The following is a 27,920-nucleotide window of genomic DNA, read 5'->3' as shown; positions in this document are numbered from 1 at the left end:
TGACATCACCACCCTGTGAGAGCTGAAGTAAGTGACACAGTTGACCTAAAAAGAGGGAAACAAAGGAGGACAAGAGACTGGCAAAGAAAGAAAAGGTGAGTGGAGGTTGCTACTTTTTGAGCGGGGGCTTGGGACACAGGAAGCAGAAAGGGCCACCGTGGGCGCTAAAACAAAGTGAGAGACTTTCACCATCACCTTCATCCTCTTTCTCCCCTCCTCCTTTAAGGGCCTGACGGTACTCAAGGAAAAACTACAGGGTAATGACCACTCGAGAGACAGCTGGGGCCGGCCCCTAGGCTGCGAGAAGGAGCCGGGCACTCCTTGTGGCGCGGCCTCCGCCGACTTGGCGGCGGCGGTGGCGGTCGGGTGAAGGCGGAACCGTGCGCGAGGCCGCTGTTGCAGCTCGGCGCTGGGCCGCAGGAGGGGCGGACGCGTGTGCGCGTGCGTGGCGGCCCTTCCGGCCCGGGCAGAGGCAGGAGCAGCTTCTGGAAGTGCAGGAACGTGGCGTGTGGATCCCTTGGCGACTCCAGTCGAGTAACCGTGCGGGATACCTTGTAGGCGGGTTGAAGCCTGGCCCCGGACCACCCGCCGCTGGCGCTAGGAGAAGAGCGGGAACCTCCTGGGCTGGATGTCCTCAGCTTGGCCCTCAGCCAGCGGCGCTGAAAAAGATACGGGGGATAGGGGTTGGTGAGATGCAGGTGAAGTAGGTTTCTTTACAGATCCAGCGCCTTTAAACCCTGCGCACACTTTTTTAAAAATGAAGAAATTAAAGCTTAAGGAACTAGAGAGTCGCCTGCAACAAGTGGATGGATTCGAAAAGCCCAAGGTCCTTCTAGAACAGTATCCTACCAGGCCGCACATTGCAGGTAGGGCGGCTGCTGATCCCGCCCTTGTTTTGCGGGTTAGTCCTGTCTACTCTTTCTTATAACGAAAATGACAGTTATTTGGATACAAGAATGTCTAGAGAAATTTCGCTCTAAGATTTCACGTTGCGTGGGAGAGGACTTCCTTGACACTGCAGCTGAAAACATCCCACACACAGGACACACTGTTTTACCGTGTGGTTTTCTGCATACCGCTTAATACTGTTAGACATCTTTTTAAAGTGTTTGTTAATCTCATTACACAGTTAACTCCCTGAAGGCAAAAATGTGCTGGTTTTGTTCACACAAGTCCCAGTGTCTAGAGTTCCTTATACTACTTAGGAGCTCAGTAAATATTTGCTAAATTAGGATCAATTTCCTAGTGCAACAAATTTGCCAGTGCAAGGAGTCCTACGCGCTATACTCTGCCCTATAAATGAATACTAAAGTTGGTAGTAGAAAGACTTGAGTTTTAACAAATTCAGCATAGGTGCAATATTAAAAATGCAGATGCATTTCAGTTTTAACAAATGATCTGAGAATCAGCACTGTTGCTTAAGAAGAAGGATTGGTACTGGAAATAAAAGAACACAGGAAAAACCATTATATTTAATAAACATATTACCAAAGTCATTGAGCGGGTCTTTGGAAGATTAAGTTGCTGGGAACACCAGCAGGGAGGAATCCCCTTAACTTCGACATAGTTCTGTTTCTAAGCTGCTAAAGAAAGTCAGGGGAAAAAACGTGTGTACCCGCACTTCACTCCAGCATATTGTCATAATTCCAATAAAAAGTTGCACAAAATTGTGTCTGGGGTAAGACCAGTTTTCCCATTGTAGATAATGATTTTTTTAATGTCTTCTGGCTGTAGTGGAATCGTTGTGGTTTTTTTTTTCCCCCGATAACAATCAGTTGTTTCAAACCCAGTGTGTAACACACACATAGATGTGCTAGTTCTTTGAGATACTATCTCCAAAGACATTAACAACCTGCAGCAGTCATCAACAGCACAGTTGATATCCCTGTAATTGTGTGTTCTGATAAAACCTCTGGATCTTGGGGCATCAGTGATGGCCAGCAACCTTTGGTAGGTTCAGAGATAGGCAGGGAGGTATCAGTGGATATTATTCATGCTTAACCTCCATATATTCCCCACTTTCATGTATTTAAAAGATCCCTTTCCCATCCTAGCAGCCTCTGTTCTGCTCCTCAATAGTTCTCTTATCAGGTTTCATTAGTAGATATTGTTTCTGTAGATCATAAGTATATGTGTGTGAATATTTGTGTCTAAAGGCTATATTGTGGATGTAGGTCTTTTCCTTTCCTATTCTAGCTTAATAACACAGAATATTATGACGACTTGAACTTTCTTCTCCAGTTGAGGATTTGTGTAAAGGAAATTTAATTATACGTTATTATTTTTAAACCTGGAACACGAATTTGGGAGAGAGCTTAATAATGCAAGAGGAGAAATTGTTTTACAAAGAGTCATTTGCACAAATTGGATTTTGGTCATCCACTTGCCTACTTTTTAATATATTTTTTGATCTTTCAGCATGTATGCTCTATACAATCCATAATACATATGATGACATTGAAAATAAAGTGGTTGCAGATCTAGGATGTGGCTGTGGAGTGCTTAGCATTGGAACTGCAATGCTAGGAGCAGGGTATGTGATCCACTATATTTCTATTTTAGTATGGGGTAGTTTTAATAAGAGTAAATAAAATCAACTGAATTATATTTATGAGACTCTACAGTACATGATGAGAAGAATCCAATACTGAGTACATTTTGAATGGGCAGAACGTCAAAACAAACTTAAAAAAAAAAATGGTAACAGCGGCAATTAGAAGCCTATATTTTATATGAACCTGAGTTTCCAACCCCTGACAGTTTGGGAAATCATGCTGTTGAAAGGCATCACTCACTGTCACTTGGCCAGTTGGGTTAAAATGGTGCATGGTTTTGGTTTTGTTGTTTTGATTTAGGAGCTATAAGTATTTACTTTGTGTTTTATATTTATAGGTTGTGTGTTGGATTTGACATAGATGAAGATGCATTGGAAATATTTAATAGGAATGTAGAAGAGTTTGAGTTAACAAATGTAGACGTGGTTCAATGTGATGTATGCTCATTATCTAACAGAATGTCCAAATCATTTGATACAGTAATTATGAATCCTCCCTTTGGAACCAAAAATAATAAAGGTTAGTAATAAGAATCAGCTGTGCTGGTATCTTTGTTAAAAAAGCGTTTTAAAAACCATTTTCTCTTTGGATTGTTTGGGTAAGTGACTTTGTCACTGTTCATTAAATAAACCAGTCTGTTACCTGTATAATTATTATAATTTCAATCTCAGTTTGTTTAATGCATGATTAGAGAATTTTTCAATCTTTGTTTTCATAAATTTGTGCTAAGTGAACAAATTTATTCACTTATTATTTATTCTTCATCTGATTTCTAGAATGATTTACCCAACTCTTTTGAAGATTTCCTATAAAGTGTTTTATACTTTTAAAACCTCTTTTTAGTGCCTCAACATTCAAAGATTTCAGTAACAATGACTTACTGTGGCTATTTATTTTATCTGTTTTGTGGGCAAGGAGGGTAGGGAGTGAGTAACAAGAGGAAAAGATATACATAGTTTTAAAAGCCCTCCCTCCACCTGCCCCCACCGTTCTGATTACTACTTTACCTGTTCTCTTCTGCCCTCTTTGAAAATTGTTAATTTGGAATATATTAAAATTTTTACTTTAGCCTCATTTAAATGAGACAGTATAATTCTGATTTTATTCCATCAACCTTAAAAGATATTTAGACATCTTAGATATTTGTACCCTGTCTTGTTACGGAAAGAATTTGAAACAGCTATTTTTTTTTTAATTTTATTTTATTTTTAAACTTTACAATATTGTATTAGTTTTGCCAAATATCGAAATGAATCCACCACAGGTATACCTGAAACAGCTGTTTTGGAGTTCAAAAAAAAATGTTTCCAAATCCCCAGTATTCCTTTAATCTTCTATTTTGATAACAATTTTTTCTACTTTTAACAGGGACAGATATGGCATTTCTGAAGACTGCTTTGGAAATGGCAAGAACCGCAGTATATTCTTTACACAAATCCTCAACTAGAGAAGTAAGTTCAAATCATCAAAATATTCTGTGTCATTATTTTTAAATTCATGACAGTGTTTGAAGGATTTACTATCAGTACTAAATACCAAGATATCTAATTCTCCTGAAATTTTTAAACATCTGGCACTTAGAAACTGAATTTTCTCCTTAACTAGCATTTATGAGTAGCTTTATTTGTCAAAGATTTGTCCAGGCAGGAATTAACAGGAAAGAGATTATATAATTCAGGAATAGAGAAGTATGGTGTAACTGTGGTTACAGTATCTCCTGGTTTGCTTGGGTAAGTCCTGGTTGATGCCTGTAATCCCAGTGTCTCTGTATGGCCTAGTGTACTTAAGAGAGGCAAGGACAGCCTGGTTTTTAAGAACACTGAGACTGGGAAGCTAAACTAAGCTGAGTTCAGAACCCATTTCTTCCATTATTTTTTATTGTCAACACATGACACATGAAGGTGCATAAGACATATTCTAGAAAACTGGGGATGGGGTGGCACAGTTTTTTAGTGTTAGTTTAACACAGTGATCAAGAACACAGACTGTAGAGCCAGACTACCTAGGTAGGTTCAAATCTGCTGCTTCACAGCTGTCTTCTCTTGGTCAAGGTTCATTTTGAGTTCATTCGAGTTCACTTTCATCACTTACACTGTACTCACCTATACTCTTACAGCATAAGGAACTAAGAGTACTTTATACTTTGTAGGGTTGATGTGAGGATTAAATGAGTTAATGTTTACAAAGCACTTAGAATAGTGTATGGCAATTGCTATGTTAGTGGTTATTTTTAAGTGATATATGTATTAAGAGATTTTAAGATTTTGTAGGAAAAATATTTGTATAAATACAGTGTACTGGAATTCAGTTGGAAACAAATTATGACTATATGGTAATCTAATAATCTTTAAAATACATAAAATCGCATAGCTAAAAGGGAGAAGGCAATGGCACCCCACTCCAGTACTCTTGCCTGGAAAATCCCATGGATGGAGGAGCCTGGTAGGCTGCAGTCCATGGGGTCGCTGAGGGTCGGACACGACTGAGTGACTTCACTTTCACTTTTCACTTTCATGCATTGGAGAAGGAAATGGCAACCCACTCCAGTGTTCTTGTCTGGAGAATGCCAGGGACAGGGGAGCCTGGTGGGCTGCCATCTATGGGGTCACACAGAGTCGGACACGACTGAAGCGACTTAGCAGCAGCAGCAGCAGTAGCAGCATTGTGTGGGGCTTCCCCTGATGGCTCAGATGGTAAAGAATCCACCTGCAATGCAGGAGACCTAGGTTCGATCCCTGGGTTGGGAAGATCCCCTGGAGGAGGGCATGGCAACCCACCCCAGTATTCTTGCCTGGAGAATCTCCATGGACAGAGGAGCTTGGTGGGCTACAGTCCCTGGGGTCACAAAGAGTCAGACAAAACTGAGCCACTAAGCATAGCATAGGATTGCACTGTACAGATAATGCATTTTTGCAGGTTTAAGGTTTGTGACAACCTTACATCAAGCAAGTCTGTCAGCACCATTTTCCCAACAGCATTTACTCACTTTGTGTCTCTGCTCATTTTGGTCAGTCTTGCAATATTTCAGACTTTTTTATTGTATTTGTTGGGTGTTGGTGCTCTTTGATATTACTGTTATAGTTGTTTTTGGCATTGTTTAGCAATAACTACTACTACTACTAAGTCGCTTCAGTCGTGTCCGACTCTGCGACCCCATAGACTGCAGCCCACCAGGCTCCGCCGTCCCTGGGATTCTCCAGGCAAGAACACTGGAGTGGGTTGCCATTTCCTTCTCCAATGCATGAAAGTGAAAAGTGAAAGTGAAGTCGCTCAGTCGTGTCCAACTCTTCACGACCCCATGGACTGCAGCCTACCAGGCTCCTCTGTCCATGGGATTTTCCAGGCAAGAGTACTGGAGTGGGGTGCCATTGCCTTCTCTGGTTTAGCAATAAAGTAGTTTTTAATTAAAATATATACTTTTGGGGGACTTCCCTGGTGGTCCAGTGGTTAAGAATCTGTGCTTCCACTTCAGGGGGCATAGTTTGATCCATGGTTGGGTAACTAAGGTCCCACATGCTGTGAGTTCCAGCCCCCAAAAAAGTACTTTTTAAAGACATAATGCTATTGCACACTTAAAAGCCTACAGTATAGTGGAAACAGAACTTTTATATGCATGGGAAACAAGCATTCAGGTTACTTAGTCTTGTGATATTCACTTTATTATTTTGGTCTGTTACCAAGCCTGTAATATCTCTGAGGTACGCCTGAATACTGCTAAACAATTAGTAGTGATACATTTAGGTAAGCAGCAGAACACAATATAACTTTCAGTTCAGTTCAGTTCAGTCGCTCAGTCATGTCCAACTCTGCGACCCCATGAATCGCAGCACGCCAGGCCTCTCTGTCCATCACCATCTCCTGGAGTTCACTCAGACTCACATCCATCAAGTTGGTGATGCCATCCAGCCATCTCATCCTCTGTCATCCCCTTTTCCTCCTGCCCCCAATCCCTCCCAGCATCAGAGTCTTTTCCAATGAGTCAGCTCTTCGCATGAGGTGGCCAAAGTACTGGAGTTTGAGCTTTAGCATTATTCCTTCCAAAGAACACCCAGGGCTGATCTCCTTCAGAATGGACTGGTTGGATCTCCTTGTAGTCCAAGGGACTCTCAAGTCTTCTCCAACACCACACTTCAAAAGCATCAATTCTTCGGCACTCAGCTTTCTTCACAGTCCAACTCTCATCCATACATGACCACTGGAAAAACTTTACTGGTAAATAAATCCCCATTCAGTGAGACCAAACAGCAGTAATTATTGATATCTAAAAAGCCTGTATTGAGGAGGTCCCCAAGACCATCCTCAGGTTTGATGATTCACAGGGAAGTCTAACAGGACTGAGCATATAGTCATACTCATGACTGTGATTTATTACAGCTAAAAGTTACAGAGCAAAATCAGCAAAAAGGGGTGGCTCAGATGGTAAAGCATCTGTCTACAATGCGGGAGATGCAGGTTCGATCCCTGGGTCGGGAAGATCCCTTGGAGAAGGAAATGGCAACCCACTCCAGTACTATTGCCTGGAAAATCCCATGGACGGCGGAGCCTGGTAGGCTACAGTCCATGGGGTTGCAAAGAATCAGACATGACTGAGCAACTTGGTTGGTTGATTGGTATAGGTCACAGTCCAGGAGAAACTAGTGAAAGCTTCCAGAGTTCTCTCGCAGTGGAGTCATATGGGATGCACTTAATTTTTCCGGCAAAGAATTTTTGTGACAAGGCACGTGAAATGTTGTTAACCAGGGAAAGGTCACTGGAGACCTGGTGCCAAGGGTTTTTACTGGGGACTGATCACATATGCTCCCCCTTGCCTGGCATATACCCAAATCCCAGACTCCCAGAAGCAAAACAGGTATTCAGCATAAAGAGTTTAAGTACAGTAAGCCGCTGTTATTAAGGAATGGGCAGCGAAAACTCTCAAAAATCTAAGTTCCCATACTCCAACCAAAGGTGACTAATATGTAGACCTTCCAAGGATAAGCAGTCAGGCCTGCTGTGGATTCTTCTGCACAGCCTGGCATAGGTCTTATATTACTCATACATAGTTCATGAAAACCAAGTAAAATATGCCAATAAAGAGTGCAACTAAGCAGCAAAGTCTAATAACTTGAATAAATTCCTAGTCACATTACCAGGGAATGCCTGTCTTCATTGTTTGGTATTGCCATGTTCCACCACCAGGAGGCAGCAGTATCAGCATTGTCTTGGCTGCTTTAATAGAATTTTAAGCAAGTATCTCTGGGACATGTGAACATGTGGACAGGGAACCCTGGCGTGCTGCAGTCCATCAGGTCATGAAGAGTTGGACATGACTGAGTGAACTGAACTGAGGCAAATATTTACTTAAATACAGTTTTATATTTTGGCAATGCAGAAGTATTTCCATTAGCAGAGTAACTAAATAGTTTGAGAAATTAATCTGGTGTGTGTTGTGCATATTGTGAAGGAGGTGTGATGATGAACTTCTAGTATTAAACATCCTTAGATTATGCTGTAGATATATCTGCTATAAGCCTTGTGATAATTTTGCTTAAGTATTCTATTGTAACTAGTATCATTATCATTGAAGCTTATTTCAGACAGACCCCTTAACTATAGACCCTTGTCTCTCTTAAGTACTTGGCCCTCTATTCATAATATAGGTGCATTTGATACAACTTTTTGATAGAAAATTTGATAGAAAAGCCATGTCCTGGCAGACTTATACAATTTACTGAAAACTTCCACTGGAAGCCAAGTATTTGTTCTTTGCAGGCTCAGACAGAACCTTATATATCATCACAGTGACTCCAATAAGCTAGATGACTCTAAAAGTTGTTGCCTTATCTTTCATTAGGCATTATAAGAACTTAAGTTCTTGGCTCATAGTTAAATATGTGAACCTTAAATTTAGGGAAATTTAAATAGCTAAAACCAGCATTTAGTACTTGTTTTGTGTGCCACCACAGTTCAAAGCACTTTTCAGTCTACAACCATCTGATGAGATACCATTACTATCTTCATTTAACAGATGAGGGACCTGAGGCACAGAAAGCATAATTTTCTCAGAGTTACACAGCTAACAGAGCTTTAGTTCAAATGCAGGGTGTCTGATTCCAGAAACTGTCCTTAACCTCTATACCATACTGCCACTGAATTGCCCATGGACAGATCTCTGCTGGTTTCTGGGAGAGCTGTGTATTTATCTTTAATATTTTTATGCACATCAAAGTCCATCAAAGGACTCTGAAGTAACAGCTTTATTACTTGAATTATATAGTTAAGATTATTAAACGGCTTGGCTTCTTACTAAAATATTATCCATCCAGTTGAAAAAAATTTTAAAGGTCTAAATTCTAATGAAACTTTAAAAGCTTGAAAACTTACAATCAAGTATTAGTAAGAAGCAATTTTTTGAAAACTGTTTTAAGACCAACTCACATTAACATGTTTATGTTCAGCATATTCAAAAGAAAGCTGCAGAGTGGAAGGTCAAGATAGATATTATTGCAGGTAAGACGATTTTTAAGTTTCTCACAAAACAAATCTCAACCATAATTATCTATGTTTGGTAATGGGTTGTAAATGGAGTAAAGGGAGGGTATCAGTGTTTGCTCAAGATTATCCCAATGTATGCATTTTACTGAGAACTTTTAAGTGATCTAAGAGCTTGGGCTTAAAAGTTTGTCAAGTCTTCGTTTGAAGTCCATTCCTGAAACATACCACCAGACTATGCTTGAATTACTTTTCTATTTCAATTTTCTAATTGTTCCTGGAGTCAAATAACATGAAGCTTTTTCTTTTAGTGGGGAACAGAATATAATCATCCACACTATGTAAATCATGTTCGATACATTTTTATTAGTAAATTGCATAATAATACTCACAGACATCAAAATGGGAAAAGCATATAACTAGAAGCTGACTCTAACCCAATTAATTCTGAAAAGTCTGAAATAAGAGTATACAATAAGGGGGAATTTTTTTTTTTTGGATTGGATTTAACAACATAACTAGAACTGTCACCTTCTGTATTCCTATTCAGTACTGCCATTCCTTATTAGTTTAAGATATAATATGCAACATGGAGACCTTAGAAGAGTTCCAATAGTAGTATACCAAGCCAGGGCCTTGCTACTCCAAGTGTGGTTGTCAAGTATGGACCATCGGCCTTGACATCCCTTGGGAGCTTGTCAGACTTGCAGGATTCAGGCTCCACCCAGACAAACTGAATTACAATCTGCATTTGAACAGGATTAGATTTGAAGGTGATTTGTTTGCACATTAAAATTTGAGAGCTGTGATTTAGAGAGTGCTTAGTAGGAAGATAATTAGCTACTTACTACCGTTACTAAAATCCAAACCTGAAAGATAATCATGATTATTACGAAACTGGTAGCTATAGATTATTTAGGAAATTACAAATAGGAAGGTACTACCATATTTAAGTCAAGGGTGGTAAATGTGTGGAAGTACAATTTTCATCCTTAGGTGGCTTTTGTTTTATAGAGCTGCGATACGACCTGCCAGCATCATACAAGTTTCATAAAAAAAAATCAGTAAGTCTCTTGATTCTGGTTTATCCACATTCAGTACTGAAAAACTTCACAATAATTATTTCTAATGTTATCAAGTTGCTTGAGTAAATACAGAAAGCCAGCATAGAAGATAAATATTTAACTAAAACAGAATGGGCCTATAATCACAACAGCCAATATGCTGGTAAATTAAAAAAAAATAAACTTAGTTTATTTTTATGCAGTATACATTTTATTACTTTGTACTAATACATTCTCATATTACAAAGGCAACTTAATGGAAGAATGTTTCTTTTGATAGTTGAATAATCCGAAAGAACACAAACAGAACTGCACATTAAAAAACGTATTTCGATAACAAAAGACAAGTTCAACAACAACAACAAAAAAATCTTCTTTTCTTACAGGTAGACATCGAAGTGGATCTAATTCGGTTTTCTTTTTAACAGCCTCCAAAGACAAAAGCAGCTTAAAATCTAATTTAAATGAATAAAAAATTTGTTTATTAAACTACTGGTCTCCGGCACCATTTTCTGTTTTCTGTTGTTTTGATGGAGGTTCTTTGTCTGTTTCTTCTCTTGCTCTTTTTACTGCTCCTATACAATAAAAATTTTCATTAAGGGCACTGAAAGCATTAATCTTGAGCATAATTATCAAAAATAATTTTGTTTAAAAAGATTAGCAATAACTTCCCTACACTAATGAGGAAAGGCTTTTCCTTTAGTACAGACCTGCTCTCTAAATTTAGCTTCCAAGTATTTTTGTTTTCCATATGTAACAACATCATAACCAGGATCAATCACAATCTGAGAATATCACTTAAACAAAACCACACTGCTGTTCTCGCCCAAATAATTTTTCATCAGAGTACCAAAGGATTAGAAAAACTTACGAGATGCACCATTTTCATCACGTTCATCATCACTATCAAATTTCGTTTTCTTGCCCTGAAACTGTACTTTTCCTTTAGCAGACCCAGCCTGGGCAGCTTTATTTCCCTTTCCTTTTCCTTTAAATCTTCGACCTGTAGAGACATAATTAAGAAATCATCAATCTTTTAAATCTCTTGTCAATGTCTTTTTTTTTTTTTTAAAATATGGAACGCTTCACGAATTTGCGTGTCATCCTTGCGCAGGGGCCATGCTAATCTTCTCTGTATCGTTCCAATTTTAGTATATGTGCTGCCGAAGCGAGCACTTGTCAATGTCTTTTAACAGCAATTATAAATTTTTAACCAAGTAAATGAGTTAAATTGTAAAAGAAAATCAGAACTAATGACCTTTTGACTTCCATTTGTTTAGAGATTCTTGTTGATCTTCTATTATTTTTTTCAGTGCTTCTTTTTCCACATCTCCTTCTAGTACTTCCCAGGTGACTTCTTTGTTCCTTAGTTGTAGGTTACCATTATTGGCCTCTTTTGCTTTATCCAGTGCTTCCTTAGCTTTTTCTTTAAATAGAATTATTCCCTACACCAAAGACAGAAAACAAAAGCCAGGGAATTCTACTGAACATTGGACATCAGGAAGGAAGTTATTAAAAAACTTGCCGTCAGTAATTTCCAATAGTTATTCACAGCACAATCTCAAAAATATCAATCAGACATTATGTCCAGTTACAACAGTAATAAAACAATTGCTTTCTTCTTTAATGTCATCTTAAGATAAAAGTTCCTACGGGTTTTTTAAATTGATTGGTAAAAAACATATGAATATTTCCAAACCTCTTTGGCGCCTCTGACAAAGTGTATCCATTTTATTTCACCATGATTTGAGAAAAGGGTGTGCAAATCTTCTCTACACGTCTGATCATCTAAGTCTCCTGAAAATTTCAGCAAGCAGCCAATCTTTTCTTCTAGAGATTTCTGTAAAAATATACAAGGCAATATAAAGTTCCTTAAAAACAAGCTGGAATCAAGATTGCAGGGAGAAATATCAATAACCTCAGATATGCAGATGACACCACCCTTATCGCAGAAAGTGAAGAGGAACTAAAAGGCCTCTTGATGGAAGTGAAAGAGAAGAGTAAAAAAGTTGGCTTAAAGCTCAACATTCAGAAAACAAAGACCATGGCATCTGGTCCCATCACTTCATGGGAAATAGATGGGAAAACAGTGGAAACAGTGTCAGACTTTATTTTGGGGGGCTCCAAAATCACTGCAGATGGTGACTGCAGCCATGAAATTAAAAGATGCTTACTCCTTGGAAGAAAAGTGATGACCAACCTAGGTAGCATATTGAAAAGACATTACTTTGCCAAAAAGGTCCGTCTAGTCAAGGCTATGGTTTTTCCAGCGGTCATGTATGGATGTGAGAGTTGGACTGTGAAGAAAGCTGAGCGCCGAAGAATTGATGCTTTTGAACTGTGGTGTTGGAAAAGACTCTTGAGAGTCCCTTGGACTGCAAGGAGATCCAACCAGTCCATTCTGAAGGAGATTAGCCCTGGGTGTTCTTTGGAAGGACTCATGCTAAAGCTGAAACTCTAGTACTTTGGCCACCTCATGTGAAGAGCTGACTCATTGGAAAAGACTGATGCTGGGAGGGATTGAGGGCAGGAGAAGGGGACGAAAGAGGATGAGATGGCTGGATGGCATCACCAACTCGATGGACGTGAGTCTGAGTGAACTCCAGAAGTTGGTGATGGACAGGGAGGCCTGGCGTGCTGTGATTCATGGGGTCGCAAAGAGTCGGACACAACTGAGCGACTGAACTGAAAAGCAACCACAAACCAGAAATGGCATGTACCACTCTCTACATATATAAGGAACAACCAGAAGCTAAAATGCTGTTTTGAAGTAGTTTAAGTAGTTGGTGTGTTTTCTTTTATCATCCTTTATTCTACATGGCTTCTGATTTTAACTTATTTTAACTTCTCCAGCAAGTAATCACTAGTTATTATGTAAATCTTATTGCTCTGGATAAGTAGTAATATTAGGCAGTATTTGGCTAGTACTTCAGTGCATTGACAACTGCAGACTTGCTTACATTATTTTCTTTAAAAAGTCTCCAGAGCTTTTTATTCTAACTTTGAATTACAGATTTCTTAAGAGACTAGTAATATATACTTACCATTTCAGCATTTTCTGCTAGCTTTTGTTTTTCTTCTTGCTCTCTACAAATAAAAATATCATTAGACCATTTCCATCTACTTTATGCATAAGAAAATTAAACCCTGATAAAGTTAACCTTAATCATGATTACTAATCATGTTACTACTTAGTAACAAAAGCCAGTCCTTGAGTTTTCTGACTGTCTGATGCTAGAGTGCAACAGAATGTGGCCCTAGGTTTATCAAGGCAGCTTAGGACCTCAATATTTCATTAGCAGAAGAAAGGTCTATTGCTACTCATATTTCAGAGCTCATCATCAGCTTCACATCCCAGAACCAATAACCTTTGTCAAAGCTTTAAGGAACTAAAATGTGATTAGCTCAACATACTTACTGTTTAGCTCGTAATTTAGCTTCCATTTTATTTTGCTTTCTTTCTTCATTTTTTTTGGTGAAATAATCTTCCCTAAGGACAAAAAATGTAAAGGCTAAGTTCATGAGAACTTTCAAAGACTGACAGTTAAAGTGAATAAGATATCCCATAAGAATAAATGTTACATTTTCTACCAACACAATTACCTATAAATTCAAAATACAATAAGTAAGTTACTCTTATTTTTAAAATAACAGCGTGACTAACAAATAATTCACATGCCATAAAATTCACCCTTTTAAAGTAAATAATTCAATGCTTTCAGTATAACACTGAGAGCATGATTTATCACTATGCATCTCTAGGTCCGTCAGGTTTATTCTATTTAGAAGACTGTACAATGCAGAAGTAGATTATGGGCCTGCAATTCACTTTATCATGAAAATGTCCAGTCTGTGCTAGTTTTTAGACACAAAGAGAGATACACAAGAATGTGATTCAAATCTCTATTTATTAATCCTCTGTACTGTATGAACACACAGGCATATAGACTATGAGAAATATAAATAGATAATAATTGTATGGTGATCTATTCTCTAACCACACCAAAAGCTCAGATTTTACCATCAAGCCTAATTATAAGTTTCACATACAAAACAAGTACTGAAACTTAACCTTGTTTATTCACTGCTAGCAGTGAAAAGCTCCTAATAAACCCTTCCTTACAGTCAAAGGACTAATAGTACCACTGAAAGAACTTAAGTATTTCTCAAAGAATGCCTAAGGATACTAAAAATACTGGTCTGTCTTATCCCAGTGTTTCAATTCTAGATAACTAAGTGCCCTCCCCTCAAAAAAGTCAGCAAACAGACTTACTTGAAAAGTATTAACAGGTCTGTGTCTTTGTACTTCTGGCCAGGGGTCTCAACAAACTTTTTAGCTGATTCAATACTATCAAATACAGCAAATATTGAACCCTTTGAAAAAAGGAAGAAAAAGAATTTTTTAAAGTTACATCCCAGTTATTTTCAACCAGAAAAAGTAACAACATACAAGCATACCTTAAATGCTTTGTGCAAGGTTCTTCTCATCTGAATATTTAGTACTTGACCTTTATCTTCTAACCATTCTTTTATGTCATCAAGAGCTGCATCTGTCGGGAAGCCTTTCTACCAAAAGAAGAAACACACAAATGGCAGCTCAAGGAAACAATGTCTCAGAAATTCTGATTTACTGTGTCTTGAAATGAAGCCAGGATATACATATTATCTTTCTGTCTCTTAAATGTTTAATAGCTCTAGTTAAAAGCTGTATTGACCAGTGCAATAGAAGTGACCCGTTTATCTGGGATCCACTTCAAAATAATCTAGGTAGGGCAAAGATAAAGCAATATTAATCACGTTAATAACTGTTGGATAATGGTACATTATATATTCAGTCTACTTTTGTATGTCTTAATTTTTGCAGTATAAAAAAATCTACTTAAAAATTAATGTTAAAATAGCTATCAAGTTTAACTGTTGATAAATAACAGCTGATATGCACTGGGTGCTTACAGTACGTCAAAGATTTTGTCCAATGTTATATGTTTTGTTTTTTTTTTCATTTAATTCTAACAACAGTTCTATAAGGTTAAAAATATTATCCCCACGTAGGAAGATAAGGCTTAGAAAGGTTAAGAACATTGCCCAGGAATATACAGCAAGTGGTGAAGCTATGATTCCTGAGTCCTTATTCTTATCCAATAAGAATCTATGTTATTTCTAAATAACTTTTAAGACACAATTAAAGGCCCACTTACAATATAAACAGATCTGTTTTTTACATCATTTTTATACTCATCAGTCACTTCAGGGAGAGGTTTGCTTGGAGATCTTCTAATTTTAGTTTTATCTTCACTTATTTCCATGAGTTCTGCCTTTGATTTGCTCAGGGCCTCTACTATTACATTAAAGTCTGTCGTTAAACGGTTTAACCTGAACGAATACATATAAAAGCATTGTAAGATTTAGGAAAAGCCCTTGCTGTTAACAGAAAATCTAATAACTTAAAAATGTTTTTACCTATTAAACTTTATCATTATCTCCAAAGGTACCCAGCCTTCATCCAGTTTGATCTGTTCCTTTAAAAATTTGTCCCGTGGCAAATTGAAGTCTCCAAAATAATACTGCAAGATAATTACAATATACTGCAGAGCACTGTAGAATATCGACTCTAATCGTGGAGTTTTAAAAATTACCATTACATCACCAAATTCTAGTCTTTAAAAGTAGCAATATGTGTCAAAAGTTAACTGGCAATAAACATTTTCCCTTAAATACACTTTAATAAAATACTTATAGTACAAATTAAAACTAAAAATGACTATTGAAACAATGTAATTAGCAGATATAATAGAAAGCCTTAAAACAAATTTAAGGATTTAATAGATGAAAAGCCTCATTTCAGTGTGGAAAGAAGAGATTGTTATAAAAAATGGAATAAACTTGTTAATCACTCTAATTTAATTTTTTTTAAATTAGAAAAATCTAAAAGTTTATTAAATTTCCAGTGTTATTTTAAATTCCCTGTTACAACTTTACTAGTTTCTTTACAATTGTGAAGAAAAATTACAAATTATTCTGTGTTCAATATTTAGATACAAAAAGTTTATCAAAATGTATAATTGAAAGCAATGAAAAACATTTTCACCTAACAAGTTTGCCAAAAATTCTAAAAATAAGAATACCTAGTATTGGCTTGAACACAGAAAAATGGTCATGCAGGTAGAGATATTAACCAGATATTAATTTGATATTAAATATCAAGTTATTAAGAAAAATCGTGCATACCCTTGAGGCAGAAATCAGTAAACATGTTTAATAGTATTTATTTATAAAGATACTCATCACAGAACTATTACAGTTAAAAAATTGGAAATGTCCTACATATCAAATAGTAAATGGTATAAATTATTGATGATATGAAACTACTACCCCAAAATGCATCCTATTTTTGGTGGGAGGGAAAGGGAAAAAAAATTATGTTATCGTGAGTACTGACCAATGTGTCAAAGGGGACTACCTCAACAGCATGAGATTTGAGAAGGGGTAGGTTGTTGGAAGGGACATTATTGACCTTTTCCACATACATTTTTGTATTATTCCAAATACTGAACATGGAATAATTTATAATTTTTCTTCACAATTATAAAGAAATTAGTAAAAAAAAGTTGTAACACAGGAAATTTAAAATAACAGAGAAGTGCAACTTTTTACAATACCTAAATTAAAAAAAAGTTTAAGAGAACTTTGAGAACAGACACTTAAAAGTTATGATGACTGAGAAGACCTAATTGAGCAGAAAAACTATCAGGACCTTCAAGAATACAGTGCTTTTTAACAGGGAAGGTATTTCACAAAGAATTTTTTAATTATCCTTCTATGTGCTATGCATTATTCCAAAATGTTTAACATTTTATGAACTACTGTAAACCTCACAACCATCTTATGAGGGTACTAATTCTATCCTCATTTTATAGACCAGGAAACAAAAGCAGTAAAGAAGTAAAGTTATGCTGGTCTATAGTGTTACCTTTTGAAATGTCTTTGTCCTTGGGTTTTAGAAACTGGCTCCACCAATATAACTGTACACTACTGTACATCTACCTTAACACCAGAATCAAAAACAAACCAAAATGTTCGATAGGTCAGTATATCAAAATTAAATGCTTTTTGTTTTAAGGTCCTAAATGTCCTCTTAAAGAATCTGTTTTCACATTGTAATACCACAAGAATCATACCTCAATTTGATGACAGATTTTGGCCTCCAGAGCAGCCATTTTTTCATTATCACCATTTTCAGCCATTTTGGCTCTCTGCAAAAATTTACAAATTGGCATAAAAGTTATTTACCTTTTACACAGAACTCAAGACATTTAAAAGAATGTTTTAATTATCAATATCCCTCTATTTTCCTAAATAAAAACCAATTTCACAGGTTCAATTTCTCTACTCAATTTTCTAATTTCAACAAAAATTTTGAAATAAGTGACGAAAAACTATCAACGATCCTCACTTCTTTCAGCCACTGTTCTATCCTCTATAACAAAGTGAGTGGGTCATCTTCATTTAGCTGATCCAGAAAGCTGAGGGAAAAAACTCCATGTATAGCGTATCAGTTGTCAATATCATGGATCTCAGTCTTGTTTGGTGTGAGCTGAATTTCTTAAAATCAGCCACAGTTGATTTACCAAAAACAAGATTATGTTATAGAAACTTTTGGGTGAAACAAAATTTTAAAAATGTTACACAGCGTTAAATAAATGCTAATATTAATATATGAAAACGATCATTTGAGAACCTGAGAACACTAAAAGAACATTAAACTGGAGTATGCCTACTATTTGGGCTTCTCAGGCAGCACTAGTGGTAAAGAACCCGCCAACCAATGCAGAAGACAGAGATGGGTTCCATCCCTGGGTGGGGAAGAAACCCTGGAGGGCATGGCAACCCACTGCAGTATTCTTGCCTAGAGAATCCCATGGACAGAACAGCTTTCTGGGCTACTGTCCATAGGGTCGCAGAGTCGGACATGACTGAAGCTGACTGAGCATGCACATACACATGCCTACTAACACTGGTTAACCTAACAGCCACATTCCCGTTTCACATCCTTCACAATAACATTGCAAGAAAATCATAAGTCTGTGAAGTTGGTTTGCTAGGACTAACAGTCTCCTGACTTCAAATTATTTGCTTCTAGTACTCCATTAAGCCATCAAAACACACTGTATAAAAGTATATTTATAAGAATTCATCAAGGCTATCTGCCATTGGTTAACTCTAGTGATCCACTTCTTGGAGGCAACCCTTCATAACTTGTAATTACTATGCAATAACATGGATGCACACTGGAAGCTCTCCTATGGTGCAACACCTTACTGACAAAATTTGGTCAATCTTACCCAGTGGTTTTTCCACCACAATTCCTAAGTTATTACCGTGATCTGTTGTTGATTAGTCGCTTAGTCGTGTCCGACTCTTTTGCGATCCCATGGACTGCAGCCTACCAGGCTCCTCTGTCCACGGAAATTCCCAGGCAAGAATACTGGAGTGGGTTTCTATTTCCTTGTCCAGGGGATCTTCCAGACTCAGGGATCGAACCAGCGTCTCCTGCACTGGCAGGCGAGTTCTTTACCACTGAGACACCAGGGAAGCCCTACTGTACTCCAGAGCCTTCTATAAAAAAAAAGGTGAAATAAAAGAACTATTTAGTCCCTGTAACACTTCTTTGGGCTACTCAAAACTGGAACTTCGTTTCATGAGATACACTCTTAGAATGTACAACTGAAATATTACCCACGTTTTTCAATTTCGTTCAGAAGCCCTAATGTGAGTGAATAATGACCGTTAAAACCCAAGAGAGTGACGCCAGGAGAGCATCTGCGGCCCCGATTCCCTGACCCCAGTCTGTCTCGTATGATCCAAGAAACCCTTCTGCGTTTAACCCACATCAACCTCCCCAGAATCTTATACAGCCCAACCAAACATTCGCTTTCGGCGACAGAAGATACGAAACCTTAAAGACGCAGTGGGGAATGCAGGGAGCCTGCGTCCAAATAATCCGCCACAGTCCATCCCAAAGCAACCAATTGGTCGCCTGGGCCCCAGCCACGTGCGAGGATATCCTAGCTCCCGCGAAGAACGCAGGATCGGCTCCCCACCTCGCAGCGGCCCGCGTCCCTTAGCCCCCAGCGCAGCTTGCCACGACCGGCTGCGGCCCACGCGGCGCTCGCCCGGAACGCGAGGAAGGCGAGGAGCGGACGCACCCAGCGTGAGGCAGCAATGAAAGGGACGCGCCGTCGCGCAACACGCAAAACAGACCCTTTTGTACTTTCTTCTCCTTAGCCACCTAGAGTTGCTCACCTTTCAGTTCCTGGCCCCACAGAGACGCGCCACAGGATCACCAGCAGCGTCTGCACTCCTCTGAGACGCCGGCTTGCCCACGGCGCGTAAAGAAGATGGGGGCCGTCCCGGCAACCCTTGCGGTCAAAGTGGGCGGGGCTTCCGGCGCACCCGAGCCGGCTCCGCCCTGTGAGCATGCGCCTCGGCTGCAAGCGCCCAAGGTCTGAGAAGTCCTGCGCCTTGTTTCGGTGAGATTGGGTTACAATGTTCAGTAGCACTTTGGAAGGGCTAGGATAAATATTTATTTTTAAGTATTTCTGGACAGCATTTGTATTTCCAGCCCTTCCTTGGGCTCTCCATTCACATGAAGTGGTTGACTTTTTTCTGTACTTTAAAAAAAAATTGTTTTGATTATCCGTAATAGTTAACCCATTTTTTTAAAATGACAAGTAAAACATTTCACTTTTTAAGTGAAAAATTCATGGAATCTTAAAGTTGAGAAAAAAAATACAGTAGAGAGTTAGGAGCTGGAACTCTTGAAATCAGACTGCCTGCGGTCAAATAGTAACTCTCCAGTTTACAGGTTGTGTGACTTTGGGAAAGTTACTCAACTTCTCTATCCTTCATATATAAAATGGGGCCAGTGATAACTATCTTACACTTTATATAGCTGTCGTGAGTATAAAACATGGTACAACATATACCTTCTGTCGGGAACTGTGCCTGGCATATAATAATAGGAGCAGCATATATTAATCTAAAACAAAAAACGTCTTTTTAAGAGACCGAAATGCCATCGATAATAGTGCAGAAACCTACTGCTCTATTGAATGAAGTCATTCAGTCGTGTCCGACTCTTTGCGACCCCATGGACTGTAGCCTAACCAGGTTCTTTCATCCATGGGATTTTCCAGGCAAGAATCCTGGAGTGGGTTGCCATTTCCTTCTCCAGGATATCTTCCTGACCCAGGGATTGAACCCAGGTCTCCTGCATTGTAGGCAGACGCTTTACCGTCTAAACCACCAGGGAAGATCTATTAGAGCGCCTTTTTTTGGAACCAGCTGCAAAGACTGTGGGACCTTAGTTCCCCAACCAGGGATTGAACTTGGTTCCTCAGTAGTGAAAGTCCAGCACCCTAACCACTGGACTGCCAGGGAATTCCCAAGAGCCCCTTTCTATTAGTATATTTTTTGCACAATAATTTTAGTCACTTAAAGGATTTTTTTCTTGTGGTAAAGCACATCTTTCCAGCGTTTTCTTGAAAATTTAAAACGTCTGGTGAAATAGTCTGTTAAGTGAGTTCAGAGTTTTTTGGCAGTTCCAAAATAGATCAAATTAATTTATCTGGGAAAAAAAAAATTTCAGTTATAGATTGAATCCAGACATTACATCAAGCCAACGGAAAAAAATTGAGTTATGCTGAGGTAATTTAAATTCAGATTAATCATGTTCACTTTTATCCACTCAACAAATATTTATCAAGTCTCTACTTTGTGCCAGACAAAATAAAAACAATTCACTTTTTGATCAAGTTAGAATATAAGTATTTAATAGGACAAATCATATGCATGTCAGGGTAGCCCCACTCAGTGGTTCTGAATATTGTTTACTCCATGCCTACTAATGTCCTGGTATGGAGCTTGGCAATGGGAATAAAAAGAAGACCCAGACTCTGCCTAGAGACAGTGACACCTGAACAAATGTCCCTGCTCCTTTATGCCCCCACAATGTCTCGGTAAACTACAGATACAGCCTACTACCAGAAACCACACTCATTGCAGAAGATATATTTATTATTCCCATCAGGCCCCTGGTCCTTTACGCTCCCTTTCTTCTTCCTTGTCTCTCTCTTCTAGGGGCCAAGCTCTATGCAGCTACCACCCTTCAGGGAAAATGGATTCCCGGCTGCACACGAGGAAAGTTGTTTTTTTAGATGAAGAACCAAAAAGACTCTCTCATGCTGATATCCATTTCTCTCATACCATAACTGTGTAGGATAGTATATTAAAGACCATCTTTTTGAGTGTCGACTTAGTAAAAATATTCTAGAGAGTAACTTGGTAATGATATGTGCTAAAGTTTATGATATGCATAGTTGATGCCCCCAAAGTCTACTCCTAAAAGTGTATTCTAGGGAAATTTTTACATATGTGCTTAAGAAGGTATGGTCAAGAATATTCATAGGTGTATGATATATAAATGCAAAGAACTGGAAATACACTAAAGATCCACCAAAAAAAGAATGGGCAACTAAATTGTGGTGTAATTAAACAATGAACTAATAAACTACACAGTAATGAAAACACATAAACCAAACTGCATGCATTAACACTGATGAAATTCACAAACATGCTAAGTAGAAAAAAAATTTTTAGAAGAAATATAAGTAGCACCCCTAGCCATTGTGGCAATGAAAAATCCCTCTACATTTCTAAACACTAAGAGATGGTTATTGCTTTTCCCCTTCCTTTTCTCCAATACTGAGAACAATTAGTCTAGGATAATGGCATTATTCTAGCTTAGTTAGGCATTTAGTTTGAAATATTTGTTAGCCATCCAGGTAGAGGTGTCAAGTGGAAAGCTGATAGATGAGTTTGAAACTTAGGAGAGAAGGCAAGGTTGGAGATACAAATTTTGGAGTTATTAACATAAAGAAAACATTTAAAGTCATGACATTAGATGAGTTCTCCTAGAGAGAGTATTGACAGTGAACATAAGAGCCCAAGACTGAACCTTCTAGCACTCCAACTTTTGGGATATTGGATAAAGTAAGAGAAGCATGCACATGAACTAGAATAAGCACAGCATTCAGAAAACTCAGATCATGGCATCTGGTCCCATCACTTCATGGCAAATAGATGGGGAAACAGTGTCAGACTTTATTTTGGGGGGGCTCCAAAATCACTGCAGATGGTGACTGCAGCCATGAAATTAAAAGATGCTTACTCCTTGGAAGGAAAGTTATGACCAACCTAGACAGCATATTAAAAAGCAGAGACATTACTTTGTCCACAAAGGTCTGTCTAGTCAAGGCTATTGTTTTTCCAGTAGTCATGTATGGATGTGGGAGTTGGACTATAAAGAAAGCTGAGCACCAAAGAATTGATGCTTTTGAACTGTGGTGTTGGAGAAGACTCTTGAGAGTCCCTAGGACTGCAAGGAGATCCAACCAGTCCACCCTAAAGGAGATCAGTCCTGGGTGTTCATTGGAAGGACTGATGTTGAAGCTGAAACTCCAATACTTTGGCCACCTGATACGAAGAGCTGACTCATTTGAAAAGACCCTGATGCTGGCAAAGATTGAGGGTGGGAGGAAAAGGGGACGACAGAGGATGAGATGGTTGGATGGCATCACTGACTCAATGGACATAAGTTTGGGTAACTCTGGGAGCTGATAATGGACAGGGAGGCCTGGCGTGCTGTGGTTCATGGGGTCGCAAAGTCAGACACGACTGAGCGACTGAACTGAACTGAAGTCCCTAAGAGCATAGAGTGCGAAACCAACCCTGGTGGCCTCCTAGAATGGATTTACCATTTAATCAAAAATTTTTAAAAGGCAGATATATCTTTGCTAGATTGACACAAAAATGTAGATTGCTAGATTTTAGATCTGAGTTAGGCAACAGATCTGTCACTACGTGGCAGAATACTCTAATAAATCAAAGCTCCAGGCCAAGAGCCCCACTCTGAGACTGCTTGGCTTGTGCTAGACCTTTATGTTTTTTTGTGTGTGTAAGATGTATGTCAGAATGCCTAAAAGCCAGAAATCCAGTGTGTCTCTGAGCTTTGGGAATAGGTTGTAGGACTGTTTTTTTTGTCTTCCTGCTAATAGATTTTTTAATATATGACTTGTCTGAGACCTGCCATTATATAACAGATATATAAGAGATCACCTGAGCATGAGATTCTTGGAGGGAGACTTAGAGCCTGACCCTATGTCTGATAATTAGAGGCCTCTAATATCCCCTCAATTATCTACTAATTGTGAGTAACCAAGTTTTCTTGAGTCATTTGTTACATTTGACCCAATGCACAGGTTGATATATACGTAAATTGTAAGTAGACCTTATATAAGCCACAGAGAGAGACATACAGAGATTTGTTCAGTTCTGTCCAACTCTTTGCAACCCTATGTACTATATCTGACCAGGCTCCTCTGTCCATGGGATTTCCCAGGCAAGAATACTGGAGTAGGTTGCCATGCTCTCCTCCAGGGGAATCTTCCTGACCCAGGGATTGAACATTTGGAAATTCATAAAACAGCACAGGTTCTGTACTAAGATTTCGTTTAAAATAAAATATTTGTCACACATAAAGGGAAAAGAAGGAGCTTTTGTGAGTGGGGGGCAGGTAGCTGTAAAAAAATTTTTAACTTTAAAAACAAAAATTATACAAACAGTGAAGTGCATGAATTTCAAGGGTATGAGTTGATGAAGTTTCACAAATGAACACTACCTTGTAAACACTACCCGAACCAAGAGAACAGTTTCAGCACTCCAGAAAGTTCCCTCTTCCAGTCAATACCTCCTTAAAAGTAACCAGCACAGATAAGCTTTCCCTGTTCCAGAAAGTCATGTAACTGGAATCGTGTAGTAAATATATATGTGTTATATGAATGTACCACAATTGATTTACCTATTCTTCTGTTGGTGGATATTTGGGTGTTATGAATAAGCTGATCTGAACAGTGTTGTGCATGTCTTTGGGTAGATGTGTGTGCTCATTTCTGTGATTTATAGCTAAGAGCGAAATTACTGAGTCACCGGGAAGGCATAAGTTTAGCTTCACCATGCACTGCCAAATGGCTTACTAAAGTGCTCAGATCATTTTCCACTTGTACCAGCAATATATCTGCTAAGTATCCTGGACAACACCCTATCATTCTTTTTAATTTTGGCCATTCTAATGATGGTGGTTTCTCATTGTGCCTTTAATTTGTGTTTCCTTGATGATTTCTGACTGTAGCCTGCCAGGCTCCTCTGTCCATGGGATTTGCCAGGCAAGAATATTGGAGTGGGTTACCATTTCCTTCTCCAGAGGATCTTCCCAACTCAGGTATCAAACTCATGTCTCCTGCATTGACAGGTGGATTCTTTACCACTGAGCTACCAGGGAAGCCCCACATAGGCAAGTACATTATATTTAAACTATTTACATAGTATCTACATTGAATTATGTATTATAATTAATCTAGACATGACTTAAAGTATATAAAAGGATGTGTGTAGATTATATACAAATACTATGACATTTTATAACAGACTTGAGCATCTGTAGATTTTGGTATCCAAGGGGGTTCTGGAACCAATTTCCCCTGCAGATACCAAGGGACAACTGTATACACACACTCACACACACAGATGGAATATTACTCAGCCACACACAATAAAAGAAATCTTCACATTGGTGAGAACATGGATGGACCTTGAGAATATTATACCAAGTGAAATATGTCAGATAGAGATAGACAAATATGTATTATCTCACTTAATAATGTGGAATCTAAAAAAAAACAAATAATTTTTTAAAAACCCAGTTCATGGTACAGAGAACAGACTGATGGTTGCCAGAGGCAGGGTGCAAGATAGGTAAAATGGGTGGAAGGAGTCAAAGGTACAAATTTTCAATTATAAAATAAATAAATCATGGGAATACAACATACAGCATAGTGACTATACTGAATAATGAAACTAAGGACAATCATCAGTTAGATCTCTTACACTATAATTTACGTAATAAATAGTATCCTGTAACCTGCCTTCACTGATTAAACTTGCCTTGACTGTTTCTACAAATTGTGTACTTTCCAAGCCTCACCATGGTTATATAACATTTTTCAAGATTCCTTTAACCATCCCCTATGTTATCTAACATCTCTGACATAGATGGTTTCTCTGGTGTCTCAGTTGGTAAAGAAGCTGCCTGCAATGTGGGAGACCTGGGCTCGATCCCTGGGTTGGGAAGATCCCTTGGAGAAGGAAATGGCAACCCACTCCTGTATTCTTGCCTGGAGAATCTCATGGACAGAGGAGCTTAATGGGCTACAGTCCAAAGGGTCACAAGAGTCAGACACAACTTAGCGACTAAACCACCACCACTGACGTATAGGTTGCTATAGTAATGGCTGCGTAAGTTGTTTCTCAGGTGAAATGGACCTATATTGCCCAGTTCAAGCTGGTTTAGACTACTGACCATTTAACTAGTCCTGCATAAGTGTCCAGTGGATGACATTTTGATGTCCAAGGGTTAAAACTCCACCTTCGGATCATGCTACCATCCCTATTTTCTGAATGTACATCCTCTGAAGAAGGTTGTCTTCCAGATACACCTACACAGAACATTGATTACTTCTCTTCTTTCTTGACTCTGATGGTCTTTCTTATACCCCAGACCACCCTGCTTCTTTATCCCATAAATATCTCGAGTCTCTCGCCTTGGAATAGGTGAATTTTAGGTTTGTTCTCCCACCTCCTCCTTGCTTGCCTGCTTTGTGACTAAACCCTTTCTCTGCTGCAAACCTTGGAGCCCCCACGTTTGGCTTGCTGCCGTCTGACAAATGAACCTGATTGGATAGCACTAATACTGTATTGCACGTTGAAAGTTACTGAGAAAGCAAATCTTAAAAGTTCTCATCACAAGGGAAAAGTTGTAACTATGTATGGTGACTAATGATAACCAGATTTATTGTGGTAAACATTTTGCAATATATATATATATATATATATGTATCTCAACACCTGAAACAAATACAATGTTACATATCAAGTATAACTCAATTTTAAAAAGAGTAAAGAAAATGGTTAAGATGGTAAAGTCATATGTATATTTCCACATTATAAATTTTTAAAGAAACCAGGTAATCAGCTAAAAAGAAGATAAATTTCCTTGAGACTGGTCTAACAAAAGGCTCATTTCCATGAGACCCCTCCTACCACATCTAGGCCATGGGGACAGCTTAGGCTGCTGCCAGAGAAAGAGAGAACCCACCCTAATAAGGTGGCAGATGAGCCACTGCAGGTGCCCTGGCAAGCTTAGGTACTTGTGGCCCTCTGTCCTGACCCCAAAGAAAGATTGCATCAGAGGCAGAAGGGTGTCGTACTGTGGTATACTCATTCAGAAGGTCTGGTTCAGACAGATTCAATAATTCTATACTGGATAATCTTTTATGTTTTAAAATTCTATTTAAAAATAAGTAACTTGAAAAGGCAGGTTTATATACTGTTACATTCAGTGGAGTGAATGCCTCCTGATTTCATCATATGGGTTCTCAGTTCCCATAGATTTGACATGGCTTTCAATAGTAAAGCTTTCTATACTTTTTGTCTCTCTCACTAGAAAGTCAGCTCTTTGAGGACACAAGCATATTCCTCAATCTTCTATTAAAGTAATACTCACTGTGCATAAATTGTCTTCTTTTATTAAATATATTTTCCAGTATTCTTGCCCAGAAAATCCCACAGACAGAGGAGCCTGGTGGGTTACAGTCCAGGGGATCGCAAAGAGTCAGACTTGACTGAGCACACACACACACACCACACACACATTAAATATGTTTACTGTAAAAACAGCGGTGGATGATATAATTTGGTAAGCTGAAAACTGGACCATTGAATCTGGCCTGGGTTCAGGGAATAGAGACTAAAGACTTGGCCTCCACTCAAGTTGCTGTTACTTTGATTTTGTTCTGAATAAGCTAACAAGCAGAGTGAAAGATACAAACAAGATGTACATGCCAGAGAGTGAATGTGTCTTCCCATAGCTTCTCTTTCAGAAGGCACCCAAAGTTCGCATTTCTTAGCAATTCTGCAGGTGGGATATCCCTCAAGTCAAAGCCTCAGGAACAGCTTAGATGATCATAGAAGGTGATTACCTTGAGACTCAGTGAGCCATGTGGCCAGGCCTAACTGCCACGTTCTGGGCCTTGAAATTCTTATGCCCACAGTCAGGCAGTCTCCCATTTCCTCTGAGTACAAGGGAGGGCCTGGGAGTGCTCCATTGCATCTTTTTGGGGTTTTCGTGGGCAGGCCTTTTGAAAAACAATAGGAAACCCATACATGAAATTGAACCCAAGTATCATCAAGCAAGGGCTTCCCTGATGGCTCAGATGGTAAAGCATCTGTCTGCAGTGCAGGAGACCCAAGTTCAATCCCTGGGTTGGGACAATCCCCTGGAGAAGGAAATGGCAGCCCACTCCAGTACTCTTGCCTGGAAAATCCCATGGATGGAGGAGCCTAGTAGGCTACAGTCCATGGGGTTGCAAAGAGTCAGACATGACTGAGCAACTTCACTTTCACTTTCATCATCAAGTAGTGTATTATATAGAAAATTATGGTTGCTATTGCTTAGGTTTAACATGAATTGTTAATTCCACAAATATACATGGCCTGCCTACCATGTGTTTGAAGATACAAAAGTAAATGAAACAGCCCCTGCCTCCTGCATTAGGAAAGCTTGGAGTCTTGTTAAATCCATCGTGCCTTTCTCTAAGACCCTTACTTTACTGAGGGTGGACAGGAAAAAAACAGGATACACTAGTTTGAAACTTTT

General features: G+C 38.7%; 2 protein-coding genes and 1 non-coding gene across 6 annotated transcripts; 1 reads left to right on the top strand and 2 right to left on the bottom strand.

Annotated features, from left to right (window-relative positions):
• Positions 1 to 399: 399 nt before the first annotated feature.
• Positions 400 to 10,584, top strand: METTL5 (methyltransferase 5, N6-adenosine). Of its 3 annotated transcripts, XM_005887590.3 has the most exons (7): positions 421 to 866; positions 2,419 to 2,533; positions 2,893 to 3,074; positions 3,924 to 4,006; positions 8,993 to 9,044; positions 10,041 to 10,090; positions 10,477 to 10,583. In XM_005887590.3, exons 1-7 carry the CDS (start codon positions 758 to 760, stop codon positions 10,513 to 10,515), a joined length of 630 nt encoding a protein of 209 aa, XP_005887652.1. In that variant the 5' UTR covers positions 421 to 757; the 3' UTR covers positions 10,516 to 10,583. The 3 variants fall into 3 exon arrangements, with proteins under 3 accessions (XP_070214296.1, XP_070214301.1, XP_005887652.1); XM_070358200.1 differs by lacking the exon at positions 8,993 to 9,044 and having other exon boundaries at positions 407 to 866; positions 10,477 to 10,584; XM_070358195.1 differs by lacking the exons at positions 8,993 to 9,044; positions 10,041 to 10,090; positions 10,477 to 10,583 and adding an exon at positions 7,172 to 8,982 and having other exon boundaries at positions 400 to 866.
• On the bottom strand, positions 9,373 to 19,532 carry SSB (small RNA binding exonuclease protection factor La). 2 transcript variants are annotated; one of them, XM_070358188.1, is made up of 13 exons: positions 19,394 to 19,532; positions 18,469 to 18,706; positions 17,269 to 17,343; positions 15,551 to 15,654; positions 15,289 to 15,463; positions 14,549 to 14,656; positions 14,364 to 14,464; positions 13,509 to 13,580; positions 13,135 to 13,177; positions 11,790 to 11,930; positions 11,349 to 11,535; positions 10,962 to 11,093; positions 9,373 to 10,665 (listed from the first exon to the last, which is right to left on the bottom strand). In XM_070358188.1, exons 3-13 carry the CDS (start codon positions 17,332 to 17,334, stop codon positions 10,580 to 10,582), a joined length of 1,215 nt encoding a protein of 404 aa, XP_070214289.1. In that variant the 5' UTR covers positions 17,335 to 17,343; positions 18,469 to 18,706; positions 19,394 to 19,532; the 3' UTR covers positions 9,373 to 10,579. The 2 variants fall into 2 exon arrangements, with proteins under 2 accessions (XP_070214289.1, XP_005887651.1); XM_005887589.3 differs by lacking the exon at positions 18,469 to 18,706 and having other exon boundaries at positions 19,394 to 19,521.
• On the bottom strand, positions 11,160 to 11,266 carry LOC138985071 (U6 spliceosomal RNA). The gene has a single exon (XR_011462310.1). It is a non-coding gene; the product is annotated as a U6 spliceosomal RNA (small nuclear RNA).
• Positions 19,533 to 27,920: the final 8,388 nt, after the last annotated feature.

This window comes from Bos mutus, chromosome 2 (assembly GCF_027580195.1).
Source record: "Bos mutus isolate GX-2022 chromosome 2, NWIPB_WYAK_1.1, whole genome shotgun sequence".
NCBI classification, from domain to species: domain Eukaryota; kingdom Metazoa; phylum Chordata; class Mammalia; order Artiodactyla; family Bovidae; genus Bos; species Bos mutus.
Note: the sequence above shows the minus strand (reverse complement) of the source record. Positions and strands in the feature narration are given on the sequence as shown.